General features: G+C 54.5%; 1 protein-coding gene across 1 annotated transcript; it reads left to right on the forward strand.

The window, feature by feature from the left end:
- The first annotated feature begins 3,960 nt into the window (after positions 1 to 3,960).
- Positions 3,961 to 21,369, forward strand: ISM2 (isthmin 2). Its single transcript, XM_060127614.1, has 5 exons — positions 3,961 to 4,240; positions 12,790 to 13,032; positions 14,149 to 14,500; positions 16,581 to 16,664; positions 17,952 to 21,369. The coding sequence occupies exons 1-5, from the start codon at positions 4,109 to 4,111 to the stop codon at positions 18,467 to 18,469; spliced, it is 1,329 nt and encodes a 442-aa protein (XP_059983597.1). The 5' UTR covers positions 3,961 to 4,108; the 3' UTR covers positions 18,470 to 21,369.
- Positions 21,370 to 22,273: the final 904 nt, after the last annotated feature.

Genomic DNA, 22,273 nt, shown 5'->3' on the forward strand with positions numbered 1-22,273 from the left:
AAGGCAAGATTATGAAATTAAAAATTGGCAGAAGATTTGAACAGACACTTCACAAAAGGAAGTATACTAATGGCCAATAAACACATGCAAAAATGCTCAATATCATTGGTCATTAAGGAAAGGCCAATTAAAATTGCAATAAAATTCTACTACTCACCCACCCTCTAGAATGGCTAAATAGAAAAAGAATTACAGGGCTTCCCTGGTGGCACAGTGGTTGAGAATCTGCCTGCTAATGCAGGGGACACGGGTTCGAGCCCTGGTCTGGAAAGATCCCACATGCCGCAGAGCAGCTAGGCCCGTGAGCCACAACTACTGAGCCTGCGCGTGTGGAGCCTGTGCTCCGCAACAAGAGAGGCCGTGATGGTGAAGAGGCCCGCACACCGCGATGAAGAGTGGCCCCCGCTTGAGGCCCGCGCACCACGATGAAGAGTGGCCCCCACTTGCCACAACTACAGAAAGCCCTTGCATAGAAACGAAGACCCAACACAGTCAAAAATAAATAAATAAATAAAAGATTACTAAAAAAAAAAAATTACAATACCAAGTGTTGCCAAAGGTGGGAATGCAAAATGGTACAGCCGTTGGAGAAAACAATTTGGCAGGTTTTTGACACCAATTTCACCCAAGAGAAGTGAAAGCATGTCCACAAGAGAATTGGCACTTGAATATTCATAGCTCCTTTATTCGTAATAGCCCCAACCTGGAAACAATCCAAATGCTATCATAGTTAATGGGAAAAGCAGCAGAATGGTCATATGATGAATACTACTCAGCTGTGAAAAGGAACAAATTACTGACACCTACAACTAGATGGATGAACCTCAAAACCATGCTCAAAGAAAGAAGCCAAACAAAAGAATACATGAATGTGACTACACTGATACAAACTTCTAAAAAGGCAAGACTAACCTATGATGACAGAGTGGAGAAGTGCTTACCAGGAGCCAAGGGTAGGGAGGTAGGGATTAACTGTACAAAGGGACTGTTAAAAGATAATTTTCAAAAACGAATAAAATCATGACTCTCTTACAGATGTAAAAATGAAAGATTTTATTTAACTCATTAATGAGAAAACTGTTAAGGGTATTACAGCCAATTCAAGGGAGATATTGAAAAACAGAAACTTTATAGGTCAGGAATACTGAAGTGAATGTACAAATGAAGACAAAACTGATTTCTTCCACACAGCGGGAGGGAGGTCAATGGAACCTCCACAGAACAGGACAGAATTTGCATTTATATAGACAAGAAGTATTTTGCTTTGCTATTAGTTACTTACAACCTACAAAGTTGTAAAACAGCCCCAAGACAATGAAAGACTAGAATCAGATAACTTAAAAGGATGCACTGTATGTAGACAATGCATTATTTTCCACTGAAGCATATTTATTTTTCCTGCAGTGCACAGAAGGATATTGGAGTGATGAGAAATTTCTAAGTCATGATGGTGGTGGTAGTTACCTGGATGTATACATTTGTCAAAACTCATTGAACTGTACAATTAAAATAGGTGTGTTTATTTTATGTAAGTTATATCTCAATAAAGTTGATTAGAAAAAGAAAAGAATAACCAACAGCATCTGGGGAGGAGAGAGTGAGAACGAGTAGATATAGCAGGACTAATCGGGAGGCTATTATAGCTGGCCAGGTAAGGGGAAGGGCTCCCATTAGCGGTAGTTACTGACTTGGAGACAGATACACATGAATGAATGAATTCCTTATTTTCAAACTTCATGTTTAATCTGGGGGAAGGTTCAAAAGTTTGATGAAAAGACAAAATATTCGACTGGATGTGAAAATAGTTTTACAAAAAAAAAAAATCCAAAAAAATTTTTTAAAAAATCCTAAAAAACAAAGAACACAGTGGCCTCGCATTTAGTAAAACAATATGGCGTAGCAGGTTGCTCAAATGCTAGATTTCTTTGGGCTAATATTTGAGTGTTTAGCATGTACCAGGCATCTTATTAGGCTGAACCACATGAAATTGCCAACATTTGACCCTTTTGACCCAGAAGTGGCAACTTCATGTAGTTCATCCTAATATAAGTCCTTAGATTCTTATTTACTCCTCACATCTGTGAGGTGGGTAGCCCCTCCCTACACCCCACACTTTTACAGATGACAAAAGCACCCACCAAGGGGTCAAAGAATTTGCCCAATAATATCACCTTCTTAGTAAATGATAGAAGCAAGGTTCAAACCCCTGTGGCGGACTCCAGATCGGCATTGTAACTAACCCCTGTGATGCACTATTCAAAACACTGCAGAAGGACTTCCCTGGTGGCGCAGTGGTTAAGAATCCGCCCGCCAATGCCGAGGACATGGGTTCGAGCCCTGGTCCAGGAAGATTCCACATGCCGCGGAACAACTAAGCCCGTTCGCCACAACTACTGAGCCTGCGCTCTAGAGCCGGCGAGGGAGAGCCCCATGCCACAACTACTGAAGACCATGCGCCTAGAGCCCATGCTCCACAACAAGAGAAGCCACCACAATGAGAAGCCTGCGCACCGCAACAAAGAGTAGCCCCCCTCGACGCAACTAGAGAAAAGCCCGCACGCAGCAACGAAGACCCAATGCAGCCAAAAATAAATAAATTTATTTAAAAAATAACAACAACAACTGCAGAGTCCTGGGCAGTGCTGTTAGGGATAGGAATGGTTTCTCAGAAATGTGCTTAGTCTCCTAAGAGTTTCTAAGGCTAAACCCAGATCCCAAATTTTACCCTATGGCCAGGTTTCTGGCATCCTTCCCAGCACCTCCAGGGATCTGCTGTCCCTGCCCAGAAACCAGGAAGCCTTTGTGTTCCTCCATATGGCCCCTGGGTAGGCATCTTCCTAATAATGCCTTCTGACTGCTCCTCACTTACCTGTCCAAACCCCACCCCACCTGCCCTGTGTCACGGAGCTCACAGTCCCTAACAGCCCCCAGCCATGAAAATCGTCACTGCCACTCATAGTCCCTGATCATTATCATAAGCTGAGGTTTTATTTCATGACCGCACGCCCTACACGGGAGGATCCCTGCACGAGTGTCCCTCTGGAGGGAGTGGGTGGCCCCACTGTTTTACCCAGGATGAAACTAGGTGACACCCAGTGGCAGGGCAGGATCTCTGACCACTCCTTCAAACGTGGCTAGCTGCTGTCCTTCCGGGACTTTATCCTCACATCTGAGTCTCAGCTCTCTCCTGGCTCTTGAAGTGCTGGGAAATTGGGTGCAGAGTGGCAGGTGTTTTTTCGAGTCTCCACCTCCAGCAGGGGAGCTGGAAGAGCCTTGGGGGAGTTACTTCCAGGCCTTCCTCCCCAAGCCACCCTACCTTGGTGCACATTTGCCCAAGAGCTGAAGGCTCCCGCGTTGAGCTGCGGCGCGTCCCTAGCCCGCGAGGCTCTGGCGGTCGGTGAGCCCCGGCGTCGCCCTCAGGACCCCGCAGGAGTCGCACAGTTGGACTGGAGAGCGCCGGCAGGCGGGCTGCGACTTTCCCCGAACAGGAATTCGCTTGGGGCTGCGCCGGCGACAGCGGCGGGCACTCAGGGCGGGGAGGCGGCCAGATCAAAGGGAGCCGCCCGCTGGGCCAAGACTTGTCCGGGAGCGCGAGGAGCCACCCCTCCGGGGAGGGCGGGGGACACCCCGAGCGCCGACCCGAGAGCAGCCGGGGCGCCCACGCCGGGCCAGGGAGAGAGAGAGGGAGAGAGAGAGAAGAGAGAGGAGTGAGAAGAGAGGAGACAGAAGAGAGAGGAGAGGAGAGAGACAGAGAAGAGAGACAGAGGAGAGAGTAGATAGAGAAGAGAGAGAAGACAGAGAGAAAAGAGAGAGAAGAGAGAGGAGAGAGAAGAGAGATCAGAGAGAGAGAAGAGAGAGAGAGACAGAGGAGAGAGAGAGAGAGAGAGAGAGAGAGAGAGAGAGAGAGAAGAGCCGCGCGCCCCCGCCCCGCGCGCCCCCGCGGCCGCCGGAGCTCCCCTCCCGAGCCCTGAGCGCTGGCGCTGCCGGGCCTGCGCCGCCGTCCCAGCGCTCCCGCCCCCGGAGGAGGCGAGGCCCGGCGTCAACCGACTCGCCGGAGCGGCCCGGGAGGCGCGAAGACGCCGGGCGGAGCAGCCTCGGGAGGGAGAGGATGCCTCGACTCCCCGGCCGCGCGGCGCTCCCCCTCTGCGTGGTGCTGCTGACCGCGCTGCTGGCCGCGGTGCGAGCGCTCCCCCTGCGGAAGCCGCGGGGCCCCGGCTGGAGCCACGTGAGGCTGGCGGAGGTGAGCGGCGCGGGCTGCGGCGCGCTGGGTCCCTGCTCCCCCGGCCCCCAGCTCTGGCCGCGCGGGGAGCAGGACCGGGACGCGAGTGGTGGCCCCCGAGTGCGAGGGGCGGGACCGGCCCGGACGTCGGCGGGCATCGGGCGGTGGCCAGGTGCGCCGGACCTGCGGAAAACACCCCCGGGCTGTGAAGCAGGTCACCCTGGGGAGAAACGTTACTTCTGTGCTGAGTTTGGTGCGCAGACACCCTCCAGCCTCCCGGCTTCCTTTCCCATCCGCCCGCCGCGTCCCCGCGGCTGCCTCGCCCTGAGCGAACCTCTCCTGCAGCCATGAGGTTCAGGTGCGCGCTCCGAGAGGAGTCCGGAGGATGCTCAAGGACCGCAGCGCTTTGCGGAGTGGCGGGCGGGTGTTGCTGAGGTTCCAGCGGCGAAGTGAGCCCCTGGTGCAGCCTCTTCAATCAAATCTTCAAAGGATTTGGGTCCTTTAGGGTGTGAATTGAGAGAAGGTGAGGTAGTAAGTGGGGGCCTCCAACTTGCTGGGTGGGACCTTTATATCATTAGGTACTTGAACAAGCAGAAGAGGTCGGTAAGAGGTAGAGGAGCGCTTTCTGGGGGTGGGGAGGGGCTGTGAGTGGGCTTTTGCGGGCGACTGAAGACAGAGGAGTGAGACCAAGAGTAGTTTAGACACGAAGAGAAATCACCGTCTGTCAAAACCCGCGTCTCCCGTCGCCAGGGGTCAACGGTCCAGCCGTTCCCTCCTGGACCACAGCGGACTCATCCCCATGGGGACAAAGCCCGCCAGACTTGCTGCAGGGTTCACGGGAGCAGGCCCGTGTGGCAGGGGGTCCTGGCCTCTCAGTGCACGGAGCAATTCTAGGGGGAGGCCGCAGTGGCTCTTCTCATTTTCCAGATGAGGACACTCAGGGCCCGAGGCGGGTGCAGGAGAGCAGTGAAGTGGGCGAGAGCCTGAGCTTGGGGCCCTGTCAGTGCCCAGGCTGCTGAGGCCCTCCAGAGGCAACGGGAAGAAAGCATGTCCCCTGCATTTGAGGGGGGGGGGTGGTCTCTGTGGACCCTTGTTTGTCCATCTTTTTTTCATGACTGCCCTCCCTCCTAAGGAGATTTTTAGACTCTATTGGTTCTAAGTGCCTCCCCCATGAAATTTTAATACCACAGATATGCTCTCTATTCATGCACTAAGGCCCTTTGGAGTGTTACAAACCATTGTTTTGCAATAATACTTAGATTTTTTTGCCTCCTCCTCCAAGATCTAATTTTTGCCCCTGTTGAGAGTACGTCCTATAGACCAGGCGTTCTCAACCTCCACACTACCATCATCCTGGGGTTATACACTTCTTTGTTGTGAGTTGTAGCACTGTAGGATGTTTAGCGGCATCTCTGGCCTCTACCCACTAGATGCCTGTAGCACCCGCCGCCCAGAGCCAGACGTCATTTCCTGTGGGATACCCCCTCTTCCTGCCCGTTGTTAGGAGCCACAGCTGAAGACAAATCTAGAGGAACTGAACAGCCTCTGGCCAGTCCACTGCCTCAGTGGAGATGACAATGGAAAATAAAATGAACTGAATTGGCATAAATACATTTTTACTTACCCCTTTGATTGTAATTATTTTTAGTATGTTTGCCAGATCTTCCCCCAAGGCCAGCCCAGAGGATGAGTTACTTCAGAGCCAAAGTCACATCCCCAGCCCTGGTACAGAGCCTGGCAGAGCCCTCAGAAACATTTTCAAACAAATTACTGGCGTGGAGGAAAAACAGAGCTTGGAGCCCGAGGCCTGGCGTTCTGGTCCCAGCTGGTTATTAACTCATGTGTGACTCCCCTTGGACAATTTCCCGACATTTGAAAGGAGGGGCTAAGTCACCTCCAATGGTCCCGTCCAGCTCAAGCGTTGTTTCCCATGTGTGAATGATGTGTGCTAAAGCAGTCGCACGTCGAAGGTGTGAGCTGAGGAATCGTGTTCAGAGAGTGCGCACTGCTATTCTAGGGCCTTGGTGATGTGTCAGACATCACTGACCAGCCCAGGGGGCTTTGTGAAGAAGCTGAAGAACATAAACCCCCCCCGGATCCAAAGGTGTAGGATGACTGCAGGGCAGTAAGCATCGCTTGGGCCTGACAGACTCAGTACAAAGTACTTAACATGATGTCATTTCATTGTCAAATATCTGACATGGGCATCATTCCCATTTTCCAGATGAAAACAATCGAGGCACAGAGACGGTAAGCCTCACTGGGATTGGGAGCCAGGTCTGTCTTTCCAGAGCTACACTGAGACCTTTGCGTGTCATGCTCCAGCCTGCTCATCTAAAGTCTTGAAATCATTACTATCGTGAGCAAAATATGCCATCCTCTCTCCGGGCAGGCCTGCTGCTGAGCCTCAGTTTACTCCCACAGTCGAGTGGGAATGAGAACCCACTTTGTTGGGTGGCATGCGGGGCGAGAAAGCACTGTCCGCGTGGGTGGCCTCGTCGTTACAAGGGGCTGGAGCCACGCAATTTGTTGGGTGCTGGACGAGCAAAGAATGATACAGCTCTGCCTTGGGTATCTTCTATTCTAGTCGGGATCAGAACACCACCCAAACAGCTGCAGGGCATTTTGTGTTCCTATAGTCTTGTTGTCCTCATTTGAAGGACAAGGAAACTGACAATGGGTCCAATAACTAAGCCAGGGTCCAAACCCAGCTTTGCTTAATTCTCCAGCCCCTGGGCACCTAACCCTGGCACCCACCACCTCCTAGGCCAGCAAGGGAAGACCCTGGGGCAGGGTGGAGGGGAGCTGGGGACTTGCAGCCACAAGAGGGTAATGGAGGTTAGAACTAGGCGAGAGAGAAGAATTGATAGAGGGCAGCTCCTTGGCTTCAAGGACTGTCCCGCAGGAAGGATTCCCCCACGGGGCAGAGCTGGGCACATTTCATGCTGCGGCAGCAGGGATTCAGCTGCCATGGGAGGAAGTACTTTGTGAGGGTGCAGGCTGAGATGAAGGACTAAACACAGAGGAAGGAGCTCCCCAAACCCGGGTCAGCGTCATGCACGTGGTAGGGGTACTTAGGCAGCGCTTCAGTCCTGGTGCGTCATCCAGCAGGGCCTGGACTGCAGCAGGGCCTGGACTGCAGGAGGGGCATGGTGGGTTGAAAGGTCTCATCTGCCAGGTGGGTGGCACCGAGAAGCAGGTATTTTTCTGAAGATAGGCCTTCTTTGGTTGGGGTCTTTCTGGCCTAATCAGTGAGCAACTGACAGAAGGGGAACTGGAACCCAGGTCTGTGTGAGGCGAGCCTGTGGCCCTGCCCTCCGCCACCTCCTGCAGCTGGGCACCTTCCCGCCTCTTGACTGTGAACTTTGTTCTCCCTCCAGACCATTCTTCTCCCTCTGAGAGGTCGGAACCACTGGAAAGGTGGTTGAGGGAGAGAAGGAAGGTCAGGAACTGAGACGTGGAGGCTGGGCTGCTCAGTGGTCCCAGGCAAGTCCCAGCCTCACTGGATCTCGGTCTCCTAATCGTCCCTGCCCTTCTCACCTCACTTGGTTGTTATGAGGATCAACGGGAAGGATGGATATGAAAAGCAGAACATCCTGTCCTAGTGTTTTGTTCATTCGACACATTCCGCACCCCACAGTGGCAGGCAGTGAACCAGAAGGTGCTGCCCGTGCCCGGAGCTGGCAAAGCACAAGGATTAAGAGCACAGGCTCTCTAGCCAGATCATCTGCCTCAAAACCTGGTCTGCCAGCCCCCCGTGTAACCCTGAGCAAGTTCCTCCACCTCTCGGATCCTTGGCTGCCTCCTCCAGGAAGTGAGGGTGATGCTGGTACCTCGTGGTTGTGAGGATTCATTGGGTCCTACCTGCAGGGTGCTCGACAGCACTGGCTTCGTAGTTCATGGGGCCCAGTGCAGAATGAAAACATGGGGTCTCTAAGCATTTCAAGATGGCAACAGCAGAGCAGTAAACCCTGTGCAGCGTGCTGTACAAGTGCACGGGTCACACAGCATGAAGCCAGCCCTGGTGCTTGGAGGGTGTGCTCTGAGGTAGGTCTCCCTCCCAGGCCAGGGTGGGCTGGGTTAGAACAGCGCACACCAGTGAGGAGGGTGACATCCAACCCCACTCCTCTGCCGGTGGTCCTCTGGCCTGTCTGGAGAAGCAACCGCCTTTGAATGATGGGGCTCCAGCACCTCCGGGAAGCCGTGGTGACTGTGTGTGCAGCCGGGCTCTGTAGGGATGCACCCGGGCCTCAGCAGTGGCTGCGCGGAGGAGAGATGCTGGACTGCACCTGGCAACTGGATTTCATTATCCGGAACAAGTTCCTGACCCCTGAGAGGAGGCAGAGGGGAGAAGAGAGAGTGGGGGGACTGTGAGGGGAGCTGAAGCAGGTTAGCAGGCAATGCTCAAGCAATGCAGTAAGGGTTTGTGGGTAGGGGGGGCTCTTATGTTAACTGGAAACACATGGGTCAGGGCTGCCCTGCCAAGCCTGGGAACATACGCGTGGGCCCGTGTTTGTGTGTGTGTGTGTGTGTGTGTGTGTGTGTGAGAGAGAGAGAAAGAGAGAGAGAGAGAGAGAGAATGAATGGTGGGGACACATCTTGGTGTATATCTATATATCTCATGTTTATCTGGGTAATGACACCATCCCCAAAAGAATGGAGCTGTGTATTTGTACACGTGTGAAACTCCACATTGAAGCATAAAAGATGTGGGAGGTGGTCCCGTGGGATAGGGCAGGTGTTCTTAAACAGGCGGGAGCCTCCGAAGTTGCTTCAGAATGTCATGGAAATACACCGCCCAGAGATCTGCATCAGTAGTGGAGGGGGGCGGTCTTCAAACCAAGTAAGATGTAAAGAACCAACACCGTGCTGGTGAGAGGGGCGCTGCCTGCTCTCTCTCTGAGAACTATCTATCACCACCTCTAGGTAACACTCACTGCATGTGCCAGGCGCCGTTCTAACTCAACAGCCCTATGAGACAGGGATGGCCGGCCGTTTCCCTAATTTACAAGAGGAGAAACTAAGGCAGATTAAGTAACCTGCCCACGGTCATACAGCCAGTAGGTGTCCAAGTTGGGGTTTGATCCCAGGTGATGTGGCCTCCAGCCTGCACTCGTTACCACCACCTTCGGGGCCAGACAAGAAGATGAAAGCCGAAGCGCTTTTTGAATGCAGAGGGGGTTGCGCTTGAGGGGTAATTGGCCTGAGTGTCTGCGCAGGCGCGTGTGCACCGATGCCTGGGCGTTGAGATCCGGCAGAGCTGAGTTTGAACCTAAGCTCCCATAGTGTAACCTGTGAGACCTTATGGAAACCCCTTACCCTCTCTGAGCCTCCACAGCCTCATCGTTAACACAGAGATAGTCACACTCACCCCTCATCATTGCTGGCATTCATTCAATCACTCAGAAATGATTTACTGAGCGCCTGTAGCGTGCCAGGCACTGTGCTAGGCACGCGATACAGCGTGAACAAAGCAGACAAACATTTTTACCTGCACGGAGCTTACACCCTAGCTGGAGTAAGCGTCAGAAGGTATGTAAAGGGCCTGGTCCAGGCGCGGTACGGAAGATGCGCTCAGACGGTGCTTACACGTCAGGGCTCTGAGTGCTCTGCGCACATCCCTGCAGGCCTCACTTCCAGTTGCCTGAGGGCTTTTGCTGGTACTAGGGCCTGCTCTGAGCTGTGCACGGCCAGCCCGAAGCGCCTGGAGTGCCCATCCTCTCCCCCACCCAGCCTCCCTCAGCCGATGACCGATGGCATAACTGAGGCGCCCAGTGGGATGCGCTCCAGTCGTGCACCGTGGTCACTGGCTTCATGGAGCATTCTTTACTAGCTGCCTCCCTCCCTGACTTGCTGCCTCACTCCCTGCTGGTGTCTCCAGGGATCACTTTCCAAAGGAACCACTTGCCCTCGAATCTTTGTCTCAGGGTCGGCTTCTCAGGGAACCCAAACTAAGATCAGATGTCCCCCTCCGCTCCGGGGAGTTCCCCAGGGGCTGACACACAGGGCAGGAGGCTCCAAGAGAGGAAGGGTGGTGTGTGTGGCTGTGATGTTGAGCCAGGGCTTTCTGTGGTCTCTGCTCATCGTCTGGTCCGATTGGGCACCAGGGTGGGGAGGGCTGGAAACGGGCACTTTGAATGCCTGCTCAGTACCAGCTCTGTCCCATCACCGTTTCCATTTTACAGATGAGGACGCTCACAGAGGTTATGTCACCTGCCAGGGTCCCACAGATCAGAAGCTAGGCCACCACTGGCATTCAGACGCAGGCAGCCTGACTGTAGAGCAGGGTCTCTTAACTGCAGCACTGTTGACATTCTGGGCTGGATAATCCTTGCTGTGAGGTTGTGCTATGTATGCATTGTTAAGATTTCTGGTTTCTACCCACTAGATGCCAGTAGCACCCCCTTCCCCGCCCCAGCTGTGACAACTACAAATGTCATTGCCAAATGTCCACAGATGAAACCTGGTGTTTGTGCCCAGGAGGCTGGGGTATCTAAATCAGCTAGAAAGGCTGCAGACCCTGAAATGCTGCTGCCCCAAGTCTGCCTGTTTCTGTGCCCAGAGGCTGCAGACAGAGGAACTGCTGAGCAAAGTCTCGGGGACAGTTAGGGCTTCCGTGGAATGATGGGTGGGAACTGCTAGGAAGGTGGCATCTGGGGATGCTCCAGGCCTCCAGGATTGGCCAGAGAAGGGGTTGGGTTGTTCCATTACTCATCTATCCATCTTCTGCTCATCCGTCCCAGCTATCTGGACCAGAACACTTTCACTCATCCAGAGACTCTGGGCCCCGGTTGAGATGGGCCCACGGCTGCCCTGGGACCAGGTGTTTAGTACAGGAGCCTTGTTTGTTTTGGTTCTGTTTTTTGTTTTGTTTTGTTTTGTTGGCTGCGCCACATGGCATGCGGGATCTTAGTTCCTTGATCAGGGATCGAACCCATGCTCCCTGCAGTGGAAGCGTGGAGTCTTAACTGCTGGACCACCAGGGAAGTCCCAGTGCAGGAGCCTTGGAGCCAGGCCTCTGGGGACCACAGAAGGAGGGAGTCAAAGGGGAGAGACATGAGAAACAAGACTGATCCAGCCCCTGAGTTGTGAAGTAGACTCTCAGCGCTCCCACCTGCAGTGTTGGAGCATGCTGGTTAAGAGGGTGAGCTCTGGCTGCCCGGTTCAAACCCTGCTTCTAACAGTAAATGTCTGTGTGACCTCAGGCAAGTTACTTGCCTTTTCTGTGCCTTAGTTTTCATGATCAAAATGGAGATGACAGCTAGCCCTTACCTCTGAGCGTTGTTGGGAGGATTAAATGAGTGATTTAAGTGTTTAGAATAGTGCCTGCCACAGGGGATGCTGTGGAAGTGTTTGATAAAGAAAATTCTGACAATCCTTCCAGGTAGGAATTATTATTCTCATTTTGTTGATGGGAAATCATCAAATTGAATGAGCAAGTGAGAAGGAGAGCTGCGATTTGAACCCAAGCTGATCTGACTCTCCAGACCCATGCTTTTCAGCCATACCACACTGTCCAAGGTATGAGGCGGGAGGTGGGCTCAAGGCTGTGGCCTGGGTGAGGCAGGGTCCACAGGCTCCTGGCCCCTGAGGCTCACCAGGCAGCCCTGGACAGGGCTCTTCCTGCCCTGGTGTAGAGGCAGAAAGAAGGCTGTGGCCTGGGTGAGGCTGTGACCTGGGTGAGGCAGGGTCCACAGGCTCCTGGCCCCTGAGGCTCACCAGGCAGCCCTGGACAGGGCTCTTTCTGCCCTGGTGTAGAGACCTGGGCAATGGCTGCAGCCTGGAGGTAGGTGCCGACCCAGTGCTCCACCGTCTGAGCAGGGAAGGCCAGAGCAAGAGTCAGAGACATCCAGGACTGCTTTCACTTACTATTTGAGCTGCATCAAGGACAGTCCCAGTGTGCACCTCATGGCACTGGCTGGTGGAGGGGATTCACTGGCAGACAGACGGCCACACAAGCAGCCTGGAATAGGAAAAGGGGCCGGGCCCCACGTGAGCAGGCGGAGGAAGGTTGCTATGGTCAGGGATGCCAAGAGATACAGCCCCCGCACGGATGGCTTGGGAAGGCCAGGTGGCAGGGGAGTGTGCTGCGGGGAAGGGCCTGGGTCTGCTGCCCACGGCCCTGTCGGCCTTCCTGAGCCTTCCTGCCCTGACGTGGGAGGGCCTGGGTGTCTGTTCTCTGACAAGGGCCCTGGGGGATTCTGAGGCAAGTGTCTGCAAACTGCACTTTGGAGCCACTGCCTTGAACATCTCACTTCCCCTCTGGGCCTCAGTTTGTTCATCTGTGAAATGAGCAGGTTGGACTGTGTTTCTTCCATGTGTAGAAACCTGATTTGAACCCTCCTTCTCGTGCCTCGCGCTGGCATCATTTGCCCGAGCGCTTTGTGGACGCCGTCCACCCTCTGAGGTGTTAAAGCAGACACGTTTGGATACACGGTCTCCAGGCAAGTTTGTGACCTGGTCTGCTCCCAGGGCTCCCAAATCTCCCCCTGCTCCCGCCCCCCACCAGCCTTTTCCGGGTTCGCATGGGCGCTGACCTCAGGCACCCCTCCCTCCCATCTCTCCCTCAGGTCTCGGCCTCCCCAGACCCCAACTCTCCTAGAGAAGAAGAGGAGACCCCTCTGCTCTCCAGAGCCCGCCTCCAGGCAGGGCTGCGCCGACACAGACGCTGGGCTCTCACTGAGCCAGCAGCCCTGACCCTGGACAAGACCTCCTTGCCCGGGACCCTGGAGGACGCTCCCTTGCTGCTGGAGCTGCAGAAGCTGCCGGGATTGGCCAACACAGACTTGAGTGCCCCAAACCCCAATATCCAGGTGAGAGCTACGGGGGGGCCGTGGGCCCAGTGGACACCTGGAGAGAAGCTGGGCTGAAGAGCTCAGCTCTGAAGTCAGGCGTCCCATCCGGTATTGCTTGGAGGGCAGGGGTCCTGTGCAGGTCGGAGAAGGTGACAGCCCCCGCCCTGCCTGTGGAGCAGTGGGTGGTGGCCTGCCCACCAGAGGGGCTTTATGGGAGAGAAAACTAGAGGGGTTGGTGGAATTCCAGTTTACATACTCCACCATCAGTCCCGAATCCCTAATGACAATAATTCCTGCATTTTGTGTACCATCTATAGCTTACAAAACACTTTCACCAAAAGAGAAAACAGGTCACAAAAATATAGAACACACAACATTCTAAAGTTGTTTAAAAGTGTGTGTGAGTGTGTGTGTGTGTGTGTGTGTGTGTGTGTGTGTGTGTGTCTATATATCTAAACTTGGAAGGTTAATCACCAAAATGTTACCTGAGATGGAATATGGGTGATTTCCATTTTCTTCTTTATATTTTGCTTGTTCTTTTCCCCAAATTTTGTTCTGTGACCTCCTATCGCTTTGTAATAGCCCAAAGTGACGTTTTTAAAGTTCACTTTCACATAAATGGTTTCACGTTACTTCTCTCCTGTCCACGATGTAGTGGGCGAGAGCCTCCCCAGGGCTGCTGTGCGGATCTGCTGTCATTTGGTCTCATCTTCCGGCCCTAGAATGAGGAAATGGAGATTCAGGGCCGTCCGTGGCCCCAGCAGTTGCGCAGCCTGTGGGCTGGTGGAGCCAGAATTCAAGGCCAGCTTTTCTTAAATGAGTGGGTCTCCACCCTGGCACGTGCTAGGACCACTCCGCCTGGCCCTACCTCACACACCAGTTAAATCCGTGTCTGGGGTGGGGTCAGGGGCTCAGGAATCTCCAGCAGATTCTGATGCACAGCCAGGTCTTACACTGTGACCCTCTGTGCCCGGGGAGACCAAGAAGGTGGACCAAAAGAATGGGCTGGTTTGGAGAAAAGGTCGGGCCTCTCCCCCTGCCCCTGCCCCTCCCCCCAGGCTTGTCCTCTCCCCTGCCTCTGGAGTCTGGCTCTGAGCCCTCCCTCACTGGCCGGGTGTGTCTGTACCTCTGCAGGTGACCATCGAAGTGGTGGAGGACCCCCAGGCTGAGGTGGAGATGGACCTGCTGGCTGAGCCTAGCAATCGCTGGTCCCAGGGGGCCCCCAGCTGGCTGCCGGCCAAGGAACTCTTCTGGCCCCTATTCTGGGGCTACCTGGAGGGCGAGGAAGGCAGGCCCGGTCTCAAGGGCAGAGCCGCGGGGGAAGAGGAGGATTACCCTCCAGAGTACCGTGAGAGTGAGGACCAAGAGGACCACGACGAGGAAGACGACGAGGACCAAGAGCATGGGTTCAGTGGGGCCGCAGGAGGCTGGGAGCGGGGCTGGCTGTCCCCCGGGGACCGGGCCTTCAAGGAGCCTGATAGCTCCGGTGAGCTCCCCCATCTTGACATCCCCGGCTCTGGGGGTCCTGAGTGGAAATGGGGGTGAGAGCTTCCCGGGCAGGGGCAGCTGGGGAGGCCTGGAGCCTAGGCCTGTGCAGACACCATCATCAGGCAAGCATTACCCATAGCTTGCAAAGTTTGTTTGTTTTTCAAACATTTGACCCTCACAACAGCCCTGAGATCCCCTAAGCAGAACAGACATTTGTTAATAATATATATATTCATATCCGTTTCCAACAAATTAAGAAATATTATAAATCCCACCACTCACAACTGACCTCACCTTCAGATTGTGTGACTTTGAACCCTGGGTCTGCTGCTCACCAGCTGAGTGACCTTGGGCAGGTTAACCTCTCTGGGCCTCAGTTCCTTCTTCTCTAAAATGGACATGGGCACAACCCTGACTACGTAGAATTGGGTATAGAGAGTAGTAAGTGAGTTAGTACTTTTTTTTTTTTAAGAAGAAGAAGTTGGGGGTAGGAGTTTATTAATTAATTAATTTATTTTTGCTGTGTTGCGTCTTCGTTTCTGTGCGAGGGCTTTCTCTAGTTGCGGCAAGCGGGGGCCACTCTTCATCGTGGTGCGCGGGCCTCTCACTATGGCGGCCTCTCTTGTTGCGGAGCACAGGCTCCAGACGCGCAGGCTCAGTAGTTGTGGCTCATAGGCCTAGTTGCTCCGCAGCATGTGGGATCCTCCCAGACCAGGGCTCAAACCCGTATCCCCTGCATTAGCAGGCAGATTCTCAACCACTGCGCCACCAGGGAAGCCCGTGAGTTAGTACTTTTAAAGTGCCAGTACATAATAAAGTATTGGCTATTACTTTTTTTTTAGAAAGCAACATAACAACGTAGACTATTCAGAAAATATCGCCTAAAGCCTGTCCCCTGCCCCATGACAGGCATTTTTATTTTTGCGTATTGCAGTTTCAATTTTCCTGGGTACAGACATGTTTCACACACAGTTACAGCACTTCTCCCCAGAGCCCTGGTGTCTCATCGTTGGTTCAGACTAAGTCGTAGCAGGCTTTTTCCATTTCACCAAAGTCATGTAAGCTAACAGGCAGAATTTTCATGACCTTCAGCTTTTCTTCCATTGATTTTCCTTAAACACTTGGTACCAGCCTGCTCAGGCCTGCCTGGGAAGCGAGGAGAGAGCTGGGTGTGTGTGTCAGTACTTTGGGGGTTCCACAGAGAGCCCTGGGTCTCAGGCCCGTGCAGCCAAAGGCTTGTGGGTACTGTCGTGGTGCATTTTGGGTCCTTCAGACCAGGACGTGGGGAGCAGGGACATTCTTTAATACCCCCAGTGCCAGGGAAGTATTGTCACTCTTGGTTTTGATTGGCACAAAAACTGTAGCTCAGAGATGTTGGGGGACTTGCCCAAGGTCCCCTCAGCAGTGGTCAGGTGGCCTCCAGGTGGCTTTACCTCTTCGTTGCTGTGTGGGCACAGAGTGGGTGGCTGGGAGTTGTGACACCTCCTGCATTTGCCCGGGTGTTCACTGCACAGGGGTACCCAGATGAGCAGACTAGTGGGGCTGAAATTCAGCCCGTGCTCTGTCCGCTAGGGGCGTCCTGGCCCGGGCCGTATCCTCCCAAGGAAGGGGTGCCTTCTGCTAATTCGCACCAAGGCACCCCGTGGGCTCTGCTCCCTCACCCCTGGCTGCCTGCCTTGACGCAGACCCAGCTTCAAGAGGAATGGAGCCCCTGGTCTCCCTGCAGTGGGAACTGCGGCAGCGGCAGCGGCAGAGGACTCGGCCCTGTGGCTACCCCTGCACTGCCACTGAGTCCCGTGCCTGCGACCTGCCCCCCGTCCTGGTGAGATGAGCCGCAGCTCCTGCAGACGGAGCGGCTTACACGCTGGACTTGGTCCCCTGGGAATGTGGGCGTGTAAGCCCACATAGGGTGGGCTTGGGAGAGGGGAGGCAGGAAGCTCACACACACGGGGGTCCTGCCCCGTGCCAGGCCTGTCCCAGATGCCGCGGGCACTGAGAGCCTAGTGAGGGCTGGGCTCCCATCGGGAGCACAGAGGTGCCCTGCGGCACCACCAGCCTGGCCTCCTCTCTTCCCAAAGGCGCTGAGGACAAGGACCCCTTGGGCTTCCCCAGTGAGGGGTGGCGGCCCCTGGCCCACAATTCTACGGACATGCTCAGCCCAGGTCAGTGGGGGGCTAGGCCCTGCCCCTGGGGGTTTGGGGGAAACCTCTCTCGGGAGGGTGGAGCCTCACCGCGCGGGCAGGAATCTTGCCTCCATCCACTGAGGCAGAGGGTACATCTGCCAGGTGGAAGGTTAGCCCCCGCAGCAAGGGGACCGTAACATTTCCAAACCCCCTAGCCAGGCCCATTGGCCTTTCCCAGCCTGATATTCCTGCTGGGAAGAAGGTCTTGAGGGGAGCCCAGAGCTTGGAGACCATCTAGTGGGGCGTACGCTCCCTGGCAGCAGGATAGGCTGGGGACATTCTGGCTTCCACTCCCTGGTCACTCTTGGAGGCTCCTGGCAGGCTCTGTCTGGGGAGCAGTTGCCCTCAAAAACAGGTCAGGGTCCAGAGCTCCAGGACTGCCCCTTCCGGCAGCTTGGAGCGGGCCGCGCTTTCCCCAGCACACTCCACATCTGTGTCTCTTGCACCCCACAAGGAGGCAGGCAGCTGCCCACAGCCCCCTTGCAGATGGGTCCTAAGCTCAACGCCACAGAAGCTCACTGAGCCGGGAGGGTGCACCCGGCCCTGTGTGGGGCAGGGGATTCCCAGAAGCCCAAGCCCAGTCCCTGCCCTCAAGGGGCTCAGGTCTTCGGGGGAAAGACACACACAACCCACTTAGGTACAGCACTGCCAAGTGGGCCCAAGGGTCTGCCGCAAAGAGGGAGGAGCAGTTTGTTCTGGGTGGCCTGGGCCAGAGGCCACATTTTCCAAGGTAGGGAGAGGGGGGGAGGGCAGCATAGACAGAGGGGTCACAGGGGGCCCAGAAAGACAGAATGAGCCTAAGAAAGGCAAAGTTAAGAACAAGAATGGGCCAGTGGTGAAAACAGTGAAACATTTTCTTACCAAGAGGCTAAAACTGCTGTCCCTGCCCCCACCCACCCCAGCTCATTCCCCACGATCCCAGGATCTTTCCTGCCATCCAGCATCTAAAGGGACAAGGCCTAGCTCCGCAGAGGGGCTGTAGGCCCCTCCTCCAGCCCCTTGGCCGATGTCCATTCGGCTACGGCCTGTTGCTTCAGCTTGCCTGGGTGGTGTGTGGTTGCCCTTATCTGTTAACAGCGGCGGCCACGTCAGACTGCCCCCCGCTCTGGTGTGGGTCCTTCCCCTCCTGCCCCTACGGCCCTACCAAGGCACAGCTTTGCACCAGCTGGGGCCTAGGCCTTCCCCCTCCGTGCATTGGCCCTTGACCAGTCCCCCCCACCCCAGGGGCTGACCGGTCCCCTTCCCACGCTCCCCTGCCCTCTGCAGATGTGGACAGCTGTGAGAAGTGGCTGAACTGCAAGAGTGACTTCCTAGCCAAGTACCTGAGCCAGGTGCTGCAGGACCTGCCCAGCTGCCCGTGTGCGTACCCGCTGGAGGCCGTGTCCAGCGCCGTGAGCCTGCAGGACGAGCACCAGGGCCGCAGCTTCCGGTGGAGGGACGCCAGCGGCCCACGCGAGCGCCTGGACGTGTACCAGCCCACGGCCCGCTTCTGCCTGCGCTCTCTGCTGTCCGGGGAGAGCAGCACGCTGGCCGCCCAGCACTGCTGCTACGACGCGGGCAGCCGGCTGCTGACCCGAGGCAAGGGCGCCGGCGCACCCGACCTCGTCAGCACCGACTTCTCGCCCGAGCTGCACTTCAAGGTGGACACGCTGCCCTGGATCCTGTGTAAGGGGGACTGGAGCCGCTACCACGCCGTGCGGCCCCCGAACAATGGCCGGGCCTGCACGGACAACCCCCCCGAGGAGGAATACCTGGCGCAGTTGCAGGAGGCCAAGGAGTTCTAATGAGGGCTGCTGTGCTGGAGAACTTTCCTCACGGGCCGCTCACCCTGCCTGGCCCAGACCTGGTGAGGCCAGTCTGGTGCCTCGAGCCCTCTGCCTTTGAACCTGAGGCGGGGAGGTTAGCACCCCAGGTGTTGGTGTGGGGTTGGGGAAAAGGTTGAAGAGTGTATAAGGCCCAGGGTGAGAAGAGGGAGCTCAGCTCCCAAGGTCCCCGGGTCTGCCCCGAGATGCGTAGCTGTGGCGGCCTTACCTCTTGCCCGCTGGGAGGTGCTGTCGCAGCCTGGACACCCATTGTCCTCCCTCTCCCTCTGTGCTCAGGTGTGTGCCCGGCTCTCCACACACCCTGATTCCCGGGACCTGCAGTGAGTCACTTAGAGCCCCAGCCGTGAGGGCCAGTCTCGTCATCCCGGCCCGCGGGCCAGCAGACAACCAGCCCTGGGCCAGCAGCCCTCCTTAGCGCTGAGCGGTCGCACGTGGCCCACTTGCCCATCCCCGCTGGGAGGGTTAACCTCAGCCCCGAGCGGCCTTTCGTTGGACACCACTTCAGTCTAGGGCTGAAGGCCATCAGTGGGACCATAAGTGGAGAGACAGGCCGTGGCAGCCAAGACAAGGCAGGATCCAGGTGCAGAACGGATCAGTGAATGCTGGTCTCTTTCTTTGTCCAGCTCACCTCTGTTCTGTCCAGGTTGTAGGAATGTGTGGGGCTGGGAGATCACAGCGCCCTGAATGAGCACAGTGGCCAGGCTTGGGGTGGGTTCAGAACCAGCCCAGAAGGATGAGTCATGTGCAGGGTGAGCTGGTAAATCAGCTCTCCCGGGGGGGTGGCAGGGGGACAGCCTCAATTTGTAGCATTTGGGCAATTTCTGTGGTGTAAACGTTCCCACTGTGGCCCACTTCAGGGTCCCAAGGTGATGTCGCTGAACACACTGAGCTCAGAGTTGGGAAGAGATGCATATGATCAGCTCTCCCAGCACACCTCGTGCCTCTTCCCTGCCTCCCCTCAGCCCTCATCTTCCCCTTCCCTCTGCAACCACACCTTCTTGCCTTCTGCGGGGTTGAAGTGCTGATATCCCAACTAACTGTCTCTGTTCATAAAAGCCTCCAAAAGTAGGGAACTTCAGTCCTAGCCCCTAAGCAGCTGCCCTGAAACTCTCTGGGAACCTCAGCAATAAAGCACTTTATTTTCAAATTCTGTCTGATGAAGAATTTGGAGCCCCAGCAGAGCAGAGGGGTGTAGGGAGCCCTTGCTTACAGTCCAAGCCAAGCTCCCCTGGACTGCGTTTGTGATTACCTAACCCTGCTGGGCAGGCAGAGGTCCGGGGTGCAGAGTTTAGTTTAGACTAAACATCAGTTAGGTAATCTTTACTTGGTTATCTTTACTCAAACTCGTAAAGGGTTACCTAGGAGGCAGGGAAGAGCTAGCAGGACCTTAGGGGCACATTCACTCCAAGTCCTTTGGTCAGATAGATCAATTGCATTTACACCAGAGGAAGTGACCCCACTTCCCCAAGCAACTTGCTGCAAGGGGATCCAATGCAGAGTTGTCCCAAGAATTACACCTATGAGAGACCCCTACCTTAGTTGGTACCCTTGCCACACACTCCACTGTCACTTCTGGCATTTGGGGAAGTCACATCAGGAAGCAGAATGAGACAAGGTGTGTTCAGAGCCACTACCTGGAGAAACTCAGAAAGCCAGATATTTCCAATTACATCACACCTAGAGGGAGGCTTATTAGTCTGGTCCGGGATCACCGTCTAACAGCACTCTGGTGCAACTAGAATATTACAGGGTCAGAGAGGCCAGGATCTCGGGTCACTAGGTGGGAGCCAAGTTCCCTTCCCTGTCTCTTGTCTGGGGAATTCAATACGATTAGCACAGGAATGTTTCAATTATGTTTTAGCTGAAACTTAAAAAAAATAAATAACAAGATAGAGATATCCCAGAGTCTGTTTTCCCAGGAAACGGCTAATTCCCCTCCTTTCTAATATAATTTACCTTGACACTTAAACACACTGCCTAAATTTAATCTATACCTAATGCTTTGTCTATTACCCAGACTGAACTTAACCAGCCCCATTTTTAATCCAAGTGACATGCTAAATTGCTACCACGTCAGGCCACAGGTGAGAGAAACTAAAGAAAAGGGGGCTGAAAAGGAGTCTTGAAGGGACTGGGGCGTTGATCAGCTATAAAGTGGTGTTTATTCAAACTGTACAAAGGAGAAAGAGATGCTGTGCAGGTGGCTGCCGGCTTAGGGAACACCTGTGTGTGAGCAGAAAGAATCACAGAGGGGTCGCTGACCCTGTTAAAGGGAGGATTTCAGGAGCCGCTGGTATCAGAGCCAGGAGAGGCCCATGAAATCAGAGAGGACCCTCCCCCCCTCTGGTCCAGTGTAGGCCGTCCTGGCTCACCTGGCTGTTCTTCCCATCCCGGACACCAGGAGCCATCCGTGGCTACGCATCCAGCACAAACACCACAGCTGTTTCTAACTTAGCTGCCCCAGCCACCTGGATGTTTGTTTTTGCCCCATTTTTCCTCCTCTGGGTTACCCCGTAAAAGGTTCTAGGCTAGGCAAGACTGGTCACGTTGAGAGCTTCCCCGGTGGTGCAGTGGTTAAGAATCCGCCTGTCAATGCAGGGGACGTGGGTTCAAGCCCTGGTCCGGGAAGATCCCACATGCCGTGGAGCAGCTAAGCCCGTGTGCCACAACTACTGAGCCTGCACTCTAGAGCCCACAAGCCACAACTACTGAGCCCGTGTGCCACAACTACTGAAGCCTGTGCACCTGGAGCCTGTGCTCTGCAACAAGGCACCGCAATGAGAAGCCCACACACCGCAACGAAGAGTAGCCCCTACTCGTCGCAACTAGAGAAAGCCGGCACGCAGCAATGAAGACCCAACGCAGCCAAAAATAAATTAAAAAAAAAAAAAAAGACTGGTCACATTGAATTCTTACTAGGGTTTAAAACAACCAACAGTACAAACCTGCCAGATCCTGCTGGCCTCCATCGTCTCTTGGAAGACAGGATGTTTCAGATCCTTTGTCTCGTTCACAAAAGGGACCCAGATGTGCTTCTTTGGCTCCTCTAATTGCAATTAGATTTTCTTAACATGTTGAAGTGCTTCTCAAAATCACCCCTGGTATCAATATCACCTGGGATATTAAAATGTAAGGTCACAGGCCACACCTCACACCCACTAAGAGTATCTAGGGGTGGAGCCCACTTTCCTGCATTTAACAGGTTCCCCTCAGGAGGTTCTTAGTTGAGGAGAACCCTTGGCCTAGGATTTGCAATTTGGCCAATTAACCAGATTTTCAGAAGATCAATTCCTGCTCAAGGGAACATGTGTGGGCTTGGGAGCCCAGAAGTCAGCAGGTAACATGCCACCGGGGGCCAGAGCTTCTACATCCATCTCTAATGCTCTTATAGGTACCTATTATACTACCCATTTTACAGATGAGGAAATTTGCCCAATTTGTTAGGAAGTGACACATTTACAATTCAAACCCAAGTCCAAAGTTCTGTTTTTAGCTCTGTCATTCTGCTTTTTAGGCTCCGATGGCTAACCAAAATGTTATCAGTGAAATGGAAGTGGTGAAAATTGGAACAGCCATCAGTCCTGGGGATATGAATGTTACCGAGCTGTCATATAACAGGAACTTTGCCTGGTGCTTTGGTTATTACTAAGACACTTGTAAACTTCACTTCAGATTTTTCCTAGGTATTCTGGAATTGGTAACTCTCCCGCCAGATGTGAAAGGGGTCCTTTTTTGTCACTGGTCTCTGTGTTAGGAGGGGTCCTT

This window comes from Lagenorhynchus albirostris, chromosome 1, assembly GCF_949774975.1.
Source record: "Lagenorhynchus albirostris chromosome 1, mLagAlb1.1, whole genome shotgun sequence".
In the NCBI taxonomy this organism is placed as follows: Eukaryota; Metazoa; Chordata; class Mammalia; order Artiodactyla; family Delphinidae; genus Lagenorhynchus; species Lagenorhynchus albirostris.